At 33.2% G+C, this 15000-nt stretch overlaps 2 protein-coding genes across 4 annotated transcripts in view; one reads left to right on the forward strand and one right to left on the reverse strand.

The window, feature by feature from the left end:
• LOC125653998 (serine/threonine-protein phosphatase 6 regulatory ankyrin repeat subunit B-like) overlaps window positions 1-15000 on the forward strand; it is a 1068599-nt gene that overhangs the window by 1007977 nt on the left and 45622 nt on the right. The window contains exon 1 of one of the 2 annotated variants that reach the window (XM_056142804.1): window positions 14251-15000. This exon is cut by the window's right edge and continues 339 nt beyond it. The exons of the other annotated variant lie outside the window; for it this stretch is intronic. The gene's annotated coding sequence lies outside the window, so the exon portion shown is untranslated. Of the gene's footprint in view, window positions 1-14250 lie in introns of those variants that run through there. 2 annotated transcript variants of the gene reach the window in all.
• On the reverse strand, window positions 690-8500 carry LOC125659517 (uncharacterized). 2 transcript variants are annotated; one of them, XM_056142814.1, is made up of 3 exons: window positions 7565-8500; window positions 7089-7133; window positions 690-6872 (listed from the first exon to the last, which is right to left on the reverse strand). In XM_056142814.1, exon 3 carries the CDS (start codon window positions 6184-6186, stop codon window positions 2845-2847), a length of 3342 nt encoding a protein of 1113 aa, XP_055998789.1. In that variant the 5' UTR covers window positions 6187-6872; window positions 7089-7133; window positions 7565-8500; the 3' UTR covers window positions 690-2844. The 2 variants fall into 2 exon arrangements, with proteins under 2 accessions (XP_055998789.1, XP_055998790.1); XM_056142815.1 differs by having other exon boundaries at window positions 7480-8500.

The raw sequence follows: 15000 nt of genomic DNA on the forward strand, positions 1-15000 counted from the left end.
GTAGGGGTGATTTGACTATAACTATTTTCCAAATCTGTAATGAAATGGGCGTTGTATTCATTATCGAGCTTTGGTAATTGGTATATACATGTATGTCACACTAATACACTTTAGTACCTGTGTGCATGCAAATAAATCATCAGATTTTGTGTCATGTTAAACCATCTGAATTTTATAATCCATTCAGCTTAAATTTAGAGAAATTAATGATATACATCAACCTGTAACACACACCCCACCCCCACCCCCACACACATAATGGTTCTTATAGTTGCATAATTACATGAATAAATATATATCATTATTTTTTTTTAATTTATTATTCGGTTTTTGTCACATACATACATGTACATATACTACCCTCTCACACTGATTCATTCATCCTTTAATAGTTATTAAATCTAGGAATCCAAAAACCAAACACATGTGAAAAGTAGCTAGTAAAAAAAAATCAGTCAAAAGTAATGTGATATAATTTTAATATATATTATTTTTTATGCATGCATGCTGATATGTACATAGCTTGCAGGACAATAAACACTTTTCACCACTTTCATCTTGTTTTTGTGTGATTCTATTGTTTCTTAATTCAATGATTTGTGGATAAACATTGTGTTGTAGTACAGATTTTAAAAATCCCTACATTAACACCCCCCCCCCCCCCCCCCCCCCCCAGATTGATTTAATAGTTTTTTTACTGTGGGGATTTATCATTTTAATCATTATTATTTTAAAAAGAATCATTTCATCAAATGAATTGTTTGCATTGACACATCATGAGAACTTGCATCAAAATTGTCTAGCAATCAAAGACAGTTTTCAAAGAAAAATAACAGAGAAAATTCGACATTTATACTTACCACTTCCAACGGGAACAAATATTTCCCTTGAAACATTGAAGTTTACTGCTCTGTCTGCTTTACACTTTCCTTTGTGTAGTAGATAACAACATTTGGTGGTGGTTGCCTCCAGTAAATCCCAAAAGAATCGCAATGACCTCGGCATACTAGTAAGCATCTGCACCGTGCACGATAGTTTAAACAGTTAAACTTTTACGTCGAAGTACCCCGATCTGTACAGCAGGGGGTCAATCTCGGTTGAATATTACACGCAGTTCCAACTTTAAAATATCTTGAATATCCACTTATGTCTTTTGAACAATTATTAAGGATTGACAAGTCCCTAAAATAAGGACCACTCCTAGAAAAACTTCACGTTTCTATCACTTGTCAGCCATATCTGTTTACCCACGAGACTTTGATAAGGTCCGGGCTGAATATTTATTTTTCACCATCAAATTAAAAAAAAAATTAATTCCATGTTTACACTTGATAAAAAAAATCGAGATAAGTGAAAAATGTTCTAAATAAATACTGTTTTCTTCGAAAATTACATTTTATGCAAGTTTCGGATCATTTTACATTTTTTACGCCAAGGGAGGTAACTCAAATTACTGGCTTTTTGTCTACTTCTGTCAGTAATTGCTCAACAACAGCATTGTTTCCCAGCAATTTTATTGTTTCATCTTAATTATTAAGGAATTTTCTTCAAATATTGTTTATACTTTCTGGACAAATTTTATTGTATTGGGTATTATTTAACTTTACAAAATGATCATTTTCTATAGATTATATAGTGTCCTCGAATTTATGAAATAGGCCAAGTTTTGGCATCTAACAATGTTTTTTGTGAAATTCACTTTACATACGATAAAATTGGCGTATGACCTTAACTTTTATTGGGTATGAATAAAATTTTGGGGAATTGCATGTGCCAGCCGTATTATAGCTACTGCCCGATATCTCCGTGGACGGCCTCTTAAAACAATACAAAATTATAACTTGAGGACAATTCAATTTTGGGGCAAATATTGGGTTTACATTGAGAAATCGTGGAAATGTGAAATTTTTTAAATACAGTAATTATATCATATCAATTGGTATAAGATTATTTAAAACTCAAATTACAGGATTGGATATGCACAATTATTATAAAATCTTTTGTATATTTTTTATATGTTGTTGAGACTATATTCTAGTATAACTTAAAGCAATAAAAGCTTTTGTAGCCATTAGTTTGAGGTCATCCTGTACATTGACTAGACTACTATTTAAAAATTGTTAATCAAAATGTAAGAAGAAAAGGAGGAAAATTTTATTTGCAAAATTTCGCTTGCATTAATTCACCTGCACAAACATTCCGCTATATAAGCACATCTGCCACTGTGAGTCTATAAGTGGACTGTTGAGATTATCTAATATTACACATTTTATCCTCCAATATAAACATAACTTGTAACGTAATATTAGTATGCAAGTAAAAGTTGTTAATGATAGAATATTAATAATCAAGAAATGATCTGTCTTGTCTGTCTAATCATGAATTCATTGACTATCCTGCAACAAAACACTGGCCTAGAGCTGCCGGCTAAGCTCATCTGCCATTGTCAATCTACTACTGGACTGACTTAATGCCTGTTACAGTTGTCAATCGGTTAAAAATTGAAATTGAATAGCACATACTGCTAGAGTGGTCTTGAAATTCTTTGAAGCAATAAAACTTTACATTAATAGACAGGCAGTACACAAATACCTAGAATAAAACAAACTGAAACAAAATAATTAACTGGAACAAATACATGTATATATTACCTAGCCTTACAAACTATTAGATGAAAACTGAACATGATTTAAGCACACAAGATATTTTCCATATGCCCTTCCCCACTGTCTATGGTCTGTCAAAGTCTAAAAGTATGGTTGACACTATCCATACTTGCATTATGTATGACATTAAAAGGAATACACATACATGTATATCTGATGATAAAAAGGAATGACAATCTTATTTATCATCATCTTTAGTACCATTATTGTTTTGTCCACCTGTAAATATAACATCTTGTTTTCTTCCATCACTTTGTATAATTGTTACCCTTCTACCATATAGTGAAGGAGGAATTCTATACCAAGAGGGTAGGCCTTGAGGTTCAGTAGGATTGATAACTGGACCCTGTGGTTGCAATGGAAGGACCGGTGGCTCAGTGGGAGGAACAAGTCTTAAGGGAGGATATGGTGCTACAGATGGCCCCATTCTCTGACTTTCTTGTGATTCAGCAACCCGATTTTTACCTGACCTTTGACCTTGTTCTATACCTTGATTTATGCTTTGAAGAAGCACCTTCTCTTTCTCTTGCTGGGATGGCTTTCTTAAAGGATTTCTTCTCTTCTTCCCAGGATTTTTAGCAGTGGACCTAAAGCGTGGCTGTAATACATTATTGGCATTGGAAGATATTTTCTCAGTCCTCTTAAACCCTTTTAAGGAGTTTGGGAGGTTTTCACACCCGTCATTGGCAGAAATTATGTGATCCAATGCTGTGACAATATTATCCAGTCTATATTCCTGAACACGAGGACTATTCTTTATCTGAGACATTATTTTGTTCAGTTTTTCTTGAATACCTTGAATCTTTGATGAAGTCGAAGTGTCACAAATATTTCTTTTCTTAACTGGTGGACTGATAACCTTGTCAGTAATATTTTCATTATGAATGTTAGTCTGATCCTCTAATGTACAGCTACCAGTATTACGATAAAGTAAGGACTGAACCTTGTGTAGATGTTTACAAATATTCCCTTCCAAATAGTCATAACAGTTGCAAGTAAGGAGATGTCTACACAGATCTATACAGGGTACTTTTTTACATTTCATGTAACAATGTGTTTCAGGACATTTCTGACAATGCGTCACTACTGTATATAAATTTTTCTGTGATTTAAGGGTGAATGTGTTTTCATTAACCTGACAGACTGAGGAATTTTGAATCTCAAAACTACTCTGATGTCGATCCAAAGTCTTCATAATTTCCCCTGAAGGAATATTGAACTTTTTAGCAGCCAAATGTTTGAAATACAAATTATTTTCAATCTGTAGCAGGGTTTCCAGCAGAATGTCTATTCTACGATTTCTTTTTCCTTCAAAGTAAATTGTTTTTAATTGATTGTGAAAGCTTTCCAAAAACATATTTGTATTAACATTGGAATATTCACCTTTCCTGAAACACATTGCCCACTTCTCTTTTCTCAACAAGTAATAATTATTGAAGTATGTCAGTAAATTTGGATTAATGTCAGACAATCTTTGAACCAGAATATCACAATATGTATTCAATAATGTTTCAGTCTTAGCATCCATTGCAGCACATAATAAACAATAAATTTCGGCTTGCTGCTCTGTGTCTTTAACATGCTGCTGAATTTTTAATCGCCAGTTTTTGTGTACATGCCAAATACATAGGAAATGTTCTAAGTTTGATCCATATACATTCTTTGCTGCATTCCAACCAGCATTGTCATCATCTGTCATTAAAATATTTACTTTTGTTTGTGGAGATTTGCTTTTAACAGCATTTAAAAAAACAGAAATAGCTTGTTCATTTTCTTTATTGGAAATACAAAATGCAACAGGATAACCACGTCTAAATTCATCTGGAACTAGAAGGGTTATCAACTTAAATGAATGTAAGTTTGTTTTGTGGGTGGAATCCATGCAAAGAATTATGGGTGCATATTTTTCATACATGTCTAGCTGTTGTTTCGTCATTATTGCCAACATAAAGTCTTCCTTAGCCAGTCCAATCTTGCTGTCATCTACATTTTGTTGTTTAAAAATCAGAATGGGATCAAATATTTCTTTCCTTAAAGCATCTACTCGAAGAAATGTTGATGTTGCATCATCACTGTGTCTAATAACAGATGAGTCAATAATCTTTTGCTTTAGATTGTGTATTGTCTTTCTGTCAATCAAATGATAATGTTTCAGGTCTGTCAAGTCATCTCGATTGTTTCTGTCACTAAATTTGTCTCTAACTTTGTCTAAAATTGTATTTATAGGAATTTTTAATGCTAACATAGTTTTTATGTCTGACTTCAAATGATCTGGAATAGGTAAAAATTTACTATCTTCAAAAGTTGTTGAGTGTGTGTGTGATTGTATGTATTTTGCTTTAACTGTTCCATCCTTCTCTACCAAAACTGAAAATCTTGATAAGCATAAACCATCTAATTTACATGAACCCTTTTTTTTCTCCCTCCTCTTTCTATCTTTTGTATCACATGCAATTCGCTTTTTCCCATCCCTATGACAAACCAGTGTGTATCTCTCAGAACCATCCTTGTTTACAGTTTTTGGTCTATGCAAAACATATCTTGTGTTTTTGTTTATAGACTCTTCTGTCAAATATTTCTCAAAAGAATCAAGATTTTCAAAGTTCAAATCTTCCACCCTAATGTCTGCATCATGATTATTTATCAAATGACTCGCAAGAATTTCAACATGATAAAAATCTAAGTCGCATGATGGAACAATACATGGCATTCTTTTACCATTTTCTTTCTCATGTACAGATTTCTTGTGCCTATTCAAATTTGCTTTATCATGGAAAATTTTCATGCAAACTGAACACTGATTTTTCTGATAGATACCATGTTCTACATTTGTAACTTGATCATATGAATGTATTGTCTGTATGTAGTCTGTAGATTTTGTCATGGGAGGATTTTCTAGTATATCAATTGTCTCTCGTCTGTTTGAAGTCTTCAATGAGTTCAATGTATCCAAGTTAAATTTCCTACATGCAGAATGATCAAAATTCCAGCAATAATTACTTTTGAATGCTAATGATACTGGTTCTCTCTGATTGTCTGGTGGTGATGTTTCAGTCACTGTTTCATAATGTCCACCCCCTGCCCTTGTCCAAATCAAATGAATTCTAGAATTTGAATTTCCAAAGTCATGTTCAAGCGTCACAACTTCTGGATTATCCTGATCACCACCAACAGTTACTAATAAGTTGATTCCAAAATGCCTAGACATTGCCAAAATTGATTCCTGCCCTGCAAAAGTGCCTAACTGCCTAAGATTATTCAGTTCTTGTTGAATTTCTGGATAAGTCATTTGGTTACCATTAGAATGATAGAAAAACATATGAAAAATATCCAAATTTTGTTCAATTTCATGTATTGCTGCATTTCGTAGCTCTTGGTGATGATTTTGGTTTCCATAGAGGGCAAGACTAACAGACCTAAAGAGACAATTCCCATCCCCTACTATTGGTTTTCTGTGAAGTCCATATAATGTCAAATATTCATCCTGACGGGTACGTTCAAGTTCAGAATCATCTAACATTTGTAAATGGACCTCATTATTTATGACTCTATCAATTACCGAGTCAGTCTCTGAAATCTACAAAAATGTAGTATTCATGTTAAAGACCATGCATTAATATTAGACAATAGACTGACACTAGCGTAAAATCTATTGTGTTAGAAATCTAACAAATTTGTGTAAATTAGCAGTATCCACCACAGTTAATGAACATTGGAATGACTAATGGTCACGGCCATTTATTCAATGCTGATAATATAATGTTCAATATTTCTTCTTAATACTCCTTTTTTGTGTAGACCTTTCATCCCCTTTATGTACTTTTATTTTAATATGGTAAGTTTGGTTTTCAACTTGGCTTCTTGATTTTGGAGAGGAAGTAGAAATTCAAAAAGCAGTCAATGATAAATGATTTTCATAAGTCTTCAGCTCAGGCTAATCTGACATTCCTCTAACTCTTACTTGTAGTTTTATATATATATATAAACAAGTGATAGATCCAGTCATGTATATATAAAAGTGGAAGTAAATGGTCAGAGGAATCTCAGATTAAATAATGCAGGCTAAGAAATGATGACTGTAAATATATGTGATACAAATTTCTTATTCAACAACTTACTTGAAACCATGGCTCAGATGTAGGATTTACTTATACTTACATCAGTTGAATCCAAAGAAAACTGTTGAGGGTAGGCATCCACTGTTCTCTACAATAAGCATGATAAGACTATAATAAATTTAAATTTTTCCACTTGCATATCTTTGACAGAATACTCCTAATGTAAATATATTCAATGGAAATTGAAACTAGATGTCTTGCACACACATATGGGTATTCATATAATACAGTTTACTCCTGAAGAAATTAGTTGAGTATATATTCTATCAGCTTTGTGATATTTCTTAGTATATATATAACTTACTGGTATCTCAGGAAGCAACTCCAATAACGGAATATCTCCAGTCATCTAAATTAAAAATTATGAACCACAGTGACAAAAGAATGTAATACATGTACACATGTACATTTGTAATACCATATTCAAACATACATAAAGATAAAATACAGACATGAAAATACATATATTGTTAAAATTGTATGTACATGTATATGCCCCTCGAGGGCCCTTGATTGGTGACGAAACAAATTAAAAAAAAAAATACACAGAGACAGAGAGAGAGAGAGAGAGAGAGAGAGAGAGAGAATTTACTCTTTGTAATAGGCCAGCATTTTGAATTCTAACTGGTATCATTGAAAAAATCAAAATCTGTAATTTTTGTGTGGAGTGGCTTGTTGTACATGTATGTGCGTACATATACTTGTATACAAACTGTATTTCAGCCAACCAACTCCAGCATTCTAATTTTAAAGTAACATCCATATTGTATATATTCTTACAGGAACTGAGAACTGGTCACTGCCATCTTTCATCCCAAAGACTATAGTAAAGAGCACTACAACCTACAAAAAATAGACACATTCATGAACTAACTGAGATATCTTTCTATAAGATTCAACAAAATAAATGATCAGTGTTCCATCATTTTTAAAAATAATTTATGACAATAGACAACTTTAAGCTAATTTAGACTAAATTAGATTGGATTTCTTAGTGTAATGGCATAGCTAAAAAGTTGCGTAATAATTTTTAACATGTATAAAATTTAAATACTAAGTTGAACTACATAACCACAATACTATTCTAACATTAGAGTTCATAACAATACTGTTATATGAATTTTCAAGATGAGAGACCTCCTTTCGTGTTGTGAACTGTCCACTAAGCCTATCCTGTGTGCATTGAAGCATTCCATTATTTTCATGATCATCACTGACTCATTAATAAAGTTATATAACTTAGATAAATTACAGTTGGGTTGCATGGAAATGCATATATATAAATGCTAATACACACGTATGTTTATGCGATGAATGCAATACATATATTGAGTACTTGTAATAAAGCATCTGAATAAATTACATGGAAATTAAATTATTCTGACACATTTAACCTATTAATACCACCAATTTATGTTTTGAACTAACCGGCTTATAAAATTCCAGTATTCATTAAAACCATTCTTAGGCCACTGATAAAATGTGTTGTGTTTCCGCTAACCCGACCGACCCTAAATTATAGCCCCGACCCTAGAATTTTTTTTCGATATTTAAAAAAAAAAAAAATCGTCATTTTCCCGGAAAAAATATATTCCCGGTTCTTGGTTTTCGTTTTAGTTAGACATTGAGATGAAGTCATTCAAACACTTTAATGATATACAAAATTGCATGGTATTGTGTCAAGCGTTTAAACAACATTGATAATGTTTCTCGCTAACAGCATGGATGATGGTTAACCCAGTGGCTAGTACCTCCATGCGTGCTCACGCAACGATGATTTAACAATTGAAGTTAACAGACGGTCGAGAGACTCTGCCAAGTGTAATGTTTTCATAAAAGACTTTCTTTTGTTAAAATTGGTAACTCCTGTGTTGTTTTAGACGGTGGCTATTTATAGCCATGCACTGTCTTATGCTATCATTTCAACGGGCATTACTGTGTATACACGGGGACCCTAGTTTTATATGGAGGTCATGATGCAGAGTGACAGACATGAATGTCCAGTCTGTCAAATTTGTATGCACATCCTTGGTTTCTGCTGCAGTTCTAACAGAAAACACTATGAAAAAGGCCGCAAATAAAGCAGTGAGCGCATCCGAGTTGTTGATGGCTGGTGAGAGCCGAGAGGAAAAAAAGATGTGCAGATTGTTTTTAAAATAAAAATTTATGTCCGGTAAAAAGTTTTAGCTGGAAGAGAGTTGGATCCCATTAGGATAAGTGGGATCTACCCAGACTGTCATCCTACCCTTGTTCCATTTAGATTGTGAAAATACATTCAGAAATGTATTAAGAAAACTTAAAATATGTTAATGATGTTGATATTTTGGTGATGATTTAATATATTTTTTCAAAACCATCACATTATTTTCCTGTCAAACATATCCAATAGAAGTATTCCTATGACAACCAATCTAAATGTAGAAACAATATATCTGGTACTTGTAGAGCATAGTGGCATAGAGGAGTTAACTTTTGTGTTTTATGCTAGATATGTTTCATTGAAAAATATAGTTTCTTATAAAACATCTGGAAATAATCTTCAGCCAATAACGGGTGAAATGTTATGATTGAAAGTTTACTTGCAATGCAATTTAAGCAAAATTTTATTTTGAAAGTATAAAATTCAATAGAACATTTAACTTGTGCAGTAATTAGGGCTATACGGACAGTGGATATCGGCCTGGATAGCTCAGTGGTTAAAGCACCTGACTAGAAATGCAGGGGTCCAGCCAAAGATTTTCTCCTTCCCATACTACATTTGGTGCCGTTGACCACCCCTAATGGTGCAGGTTGGCCTGTCGGGGGCGAAAAGAACCTGGGTTGATATTGAAAGACAATTATAAAATTATAATTGATCTTAAGGAGGGAGGAATGTAGTAATTAGGGCTATACGGACTGGATATCGGCCTGGATAGCTCAGTGGTTAGAGCACCTGCCTAGAAAGAAAAAGAAAAAAAAAGAGCACCTGCCTAGTAATGCAGGGGTCCCGGGTTCGATTCCTGGTCCAGCCAAAGATTTTCTCCTCCTTCCTATACTACACTTGATAGAGTTTACAATGTTTTTTGCATACTTTGAAAAAATAAAATTTAAAAAAAAAAATAAAATTTATTTCCTACCTACCTACCCTATTTTTTTCTGGAACGTTAGCGGAAACTCAACAATTTTTATCGTTGGCCTTATGCTTGTTCTATGAAACAACATTTAAAAGCAGTGTTTTACGTAACATGTGTTGTAGAATATCCATCACTAAAGGGACGTTCATGATCCGTTTGTTCAAAAATGCACTTTCAGTGAAAAAAACACCAGTAACTAAAAGATAAACATTACTTACGAAAAACACTGTCAAACTGCGCCATGTTGGATGCAGAAGGTGAAGGTCAGAAATAGCGCATGCGCAATAGCCTAGTCCTAAAGTTGCGAATAGTGAGATTCGTATGATACGATGGTCTCGCTTCCGGTAAACAAAATGAGCAGATCGGTGCCAATACAATTCGCCTCAATAGCATGTATCAACAAACACTCGACTTTGATAATAAATATATGGATGTCAAAAATAGTTAAGAAATTTTAGATTTTGATTAAGATTAATTTCATCTGATTAAATTAATTATTTATTTAAAACATAATGCGTTTGTGCAATGTTCCGGGGATGAATTTTCTTTTCAATAAAAGGTACACAGATTTTGTTGATAGGAAAAAAATATAACAGTACTTACGCATTGACGAATTGAGCGACTTCCTCCCACGCCGATTCCTTCACACGAGAGTTCTTCACTCCCCCTGCCCCCTTCATTTTGCCGAAAAGGCGGTCCTCTCTGCATCGGACCGCCTCCACCAAGGCCAAACGCTCTCTCTCGGTCCAATTTGGTTTCCGTGCTTTAGGAAAGTCCTCCATCTTGACGTTATACGCGGCAGAAGACAAGCAGATGATTTGTTTACGAAAGATACAGCTGTGCGGATGTCACGTTTTTTGACAGACGGGCCGCTTAGTGTCATGAGGAATAAACTCAGCTGAGCAATAAGATTAACTCAGCTGAGATTTTACTAAGATCGTTTTGAGAAATGCAATTTGAGCAAAATCTCAACTAAGACAAAAACTCAAACTTAAGTTGAAACTGAGTTTAAGATTTGAGATTTTTTCGAGAAATCCAGGCCTGGTCAACATTCCGTAGTTGTTGACCATAATACATCAAAAAGGCACATGATTGTTCCCCATCCCTTCCCACTCGCCCTGTTTCTTGGACAAAGTCTATCAAACACCTAGGAGGTCCATAAATTATAACATTGTGACATGCATAAACATTTACACCCATTCCCAGTGCACTGGTAGCAACAATAATGCGCAAAACACTGTCCTCAGTCAATTTTTCAAGGGTTTTCTTTTTTTTATCTTCTGTTGTTTCAGAATGAAACATTTCAACCATGTTTTCAATGTTAGTAACATCTGATAGTTCAGACACTATGAAGTTGTACACACGCCCAACATCTCTTATTGAGTTGCAATAAAATATTGTCCGTGGGAACTCCTTTTTTAAATCTCGAAATGAGTCCAAAATCCACAACAAAGAACTTTCAATGTTAGGGTCTACTTTCTTCACAATGTACTTGATATTTTCTTTATTTGGGGAAACTGTAATGTTCGTGTAGTCCTTCAGTCCCAAAACTTCCAACACCCTCTTTTTAATTGTCTTTGTGCAAGTCGCGCTTAGTGCTAATAATGATGCCTCAGGAAAGTACGATCGGATCTCTCCAACACGCCGAAACCACTTTCGGAACACTTTATCCTCCTTATCTGCTTCTAGACAACCCTTAAATTTGATAATAAAGGTTATGAATAAGAATCTAAATTAAAACCATTTAAACTTTAAACAAGTTTTAAAAATTTTAACTACCAACATTCCTTCCACTTTTTCAAAAAAATGGGTTGCAGTACACTAAGCAACAGTTTTTAATGATGTTTAAAATTATTTTTACATATTCTAAATTCAAGACATCCAAGTATGTCTATAAAAATCAAACAAAATATGAGGGTTAAGATAATTATAGTTTAGGGAATTTACAATGCTGATTGTTGGTTGGGTAATATGATTACATATTTTGCATAAAGACCTAAGACACCTTTGGAGCTAAATATTGTGTCAATGACGTGTGAGCAATTTCTTCGTCAATAAATGTAAAAAAAAAAAAAAAAAAAAAAAAAAAAATAATATCAATATATTGATGGAAAAAATAGCACTGACAGTATACAATATCTCATTTTCTTATATAGCTAATAAATAGTCTAATATAAAATCTGCGTAAAATCTAGAGAATGTTAGCGTTCAATATATCCTGAGACTTTATTGAACGCTAACTTTGCATTGCGTAACTTGTATGCGCCCGAAACATTCCGAGTATGAGCGTTCAATATTGACGTTACCGTAACGACGTAAACAAGCCAAAATGGCAGACGACGGTCCTCCGAATCTGACAGAGCCGGTATTTGATATAAAAATTTACTTAAGCAAAATGGCTTACTGTACATAAATTATGATGTCCCCATTTACAAAATCAGTTTGCTTCATGCATTAATGACGGGTTAAATATTGAACAGTTAAGAAATGCATGCTGTTATTGCACACCTTCACCTTAGATGTCAATATTGATTACTTCTCGTCTATTTTGGAGTAGTTTGAGTGAAAAGGGATATAATTTAACAACTAAATACTTTAGCTATATAATAAAAGGGTTATTGAACTTATATAGGTGAATATTGGCACTCGTTGGCTGTCAAAATGCACTCGCATGCTCGTGCATTTTTACAGTCAACTCGTGCCAATATTCACCAATATAAGTTCAATAACCCTATATGATTTATTAACTCAGGTTGTTTTGAAGAACTCTCATAAATGTAAAATACATGAATAGGAAGACATTACCATGTGACAACTGTGTGGAATTCATCAACTACGATGACAGTTACATTAAGTCTTTGTATTGTTGATCTCCATTGGCTGTCTCCAACTAATGACTCGGGGGATGCATAGATGATGTCTACTTTTCCTGCCTGTATCAATTCATCGGTCTCCTTGTCTGTGCCTGGAGCATTCAAGAGTGACTGTGTTTATAAATTCTTAACATTTCCAACACAATATTTAAAGAATGAAATGATAACTATAAATGAACCAGTTCAACAGTGAACTTGGAATCAAATTTGGGCGGTGCAGTGCAACATATAGTGGATGACACATTTCACGCAAGAATTTCTTATGTATTGTTAACGGTCTACTGCTTGTCAAAAGCATATATAAGTATGATGACTATCCATTATTATTTAGATGATCCTTAGTGAACTTCGATTTAAGACCGGCCATGAGACCCAATTTCAATTAAATCATATAAATATAAACGAATAAATATATACATACCTTTAAAAGCAGCAGTTACTAATCCTATGGAAGTTAATTTTCTGACTTGGTCTTGCATAAGAGACACCAGAGGACAGCAAATAATTACTTTCCCGAAGCTATCATCACGGAGTAAAGCACAGGGGCATCTTATCCGCTCTGTTCTCTATCACACATATATAAATACACAAGGGAAGAATCGAAAGTAGCACACGATTTGTAAACAAAGTCATAAAACACCTTACTTGAAAAAAGTTACACAAATCCTCGTATGCACTAATGCAAATGATGTCCTAGAACTTATCCAGACTCAAATCACAGGGGCATCTTATCCGCTCTGTTCTCTATCACACATATATAAATACACAAGGGAAGAATCGAAAGTAGCACACGATTTGTAAACAAAGTCATAAAACACCTTACTTGAAAAAAGTTACACAAATCCTCGTATGCACTAATGCAAATGATGTCCTAGAACTTATCCAGACTCAAATATTCCAAATATTCCCAATGTAAATAGTTTTTATCCACATAAAATCCCAGTTTGCTGCACAGTTTTGAACTCTTAGGCCAAGAAAAGATAACTCTACTTCAGACGACAACTTCCGGTTTTTGGTTATATTTATCAATTTTTGAAAAAAAAAATCTATCTTATTGTAAGCATGGAGTTGACATACTTTTGTTGTAATTCAATTAGCGTAATTCATTGCACAATTGTTGGTAAACAGTCGGGTTTAATAAAAAAAAAAAGGGGGGGGGGATAAAATATAAGAAAAGAATTTGACTTTATATTACAATAAAAAAAAAAAAAAAAAAAAAAGTAATAATAATAATAATACAAAATAAATAAAAATACTAGTTTCTTTACTTTGTATAAATTTCAATATATTCATTTATATAAAATTTATATATAATAAGAATATATTGTTTTGAAATTAAATACTTATATGTAACTCCTGAAACTAGACAAGTATGCTCAGTCGGCTTTGTGATATTTTTATTATGCTACTAACTTGTAGGCCTATATATTTTTCTATACTTATTTATGGATTATATATGTATATATATACATATATTCATTTCAAGTTCTTGTCCATATTTGAATTTTTTTATTCAATGTGAAGGAAAATTATTTTAATTGCTCATCTGTTTCTCACATGTTATGGTAATTAAATGAATGACCCAGTTATTATATATTCATACTAACCATATAAGGGTATAATACCATTTAATTGGGGGGGGGGGGGCTGACAATTTTAAAAGTTAGATTATTCATTTATTCTCATGCCGTTAAAGGGCAAATTCTTCATTTCCACGATGATCAGAGACAGATTACCTATTTTTTCTTACCTTCAAAAAGGAAAATTACATAACTCAAAAACTCTTTATTTTGTGTGAAGGGGGGGGGGGGGGGTGTTAAAATAGCACCAGACAGGGACAGATTACAGTTGAGGACAAATGATTTATTTTCATAATTTTTGAAGACACGTTATACATTTCTAAAATCTGCTTTTCTTTTGCAATATAAAGTCAAGTTCCTTTCTCATATTTGGTTGTTGTTTCTTTTTCTTATTTGTTTTTTTTTTTAATTTATTCATTTATTTTTTGTAATTCAAAGTTAAAGGAAAATCTATTGTATAATTGCCTATTACATTACAATATTTCTTTTCAGACACTGATTTACAAATTAACGCCTCTTTACTTTATTGATCCTTGATTTTATGCTACTCAAATATAGATTCCAAATACCGGAAGTTGTCGTCTGAAGTAGAGTTATCTTTTCTTGGCCTAAGAGTTCAAAACTGTGCAGCAAGCTGGGATTTTATGTGA

This window comes from Ostrea edulis, chromosome 7 (genome assembly GCF_947568905.1).
Source record: "Ostrea edulis chromosome 7, xbOstEdul1.1, whole genome shotgun sequence".
In the NCBI taxonomy this organism is placed as follows: Eukaryota; Metazoa; Mollusca; class Bivalvia; order Ostreida; family Ostreidae; genus Ostrea; species Ostrea edulis.

Coding starts and splice junctions, on each gene's coding strand:
- LOC125659517 (XM_056142814.1), bottom strand. CDS start 6,186: ATGTTAGATGATTCTGAACTTGAACGTACCCGTCAGGATGAATATTTG.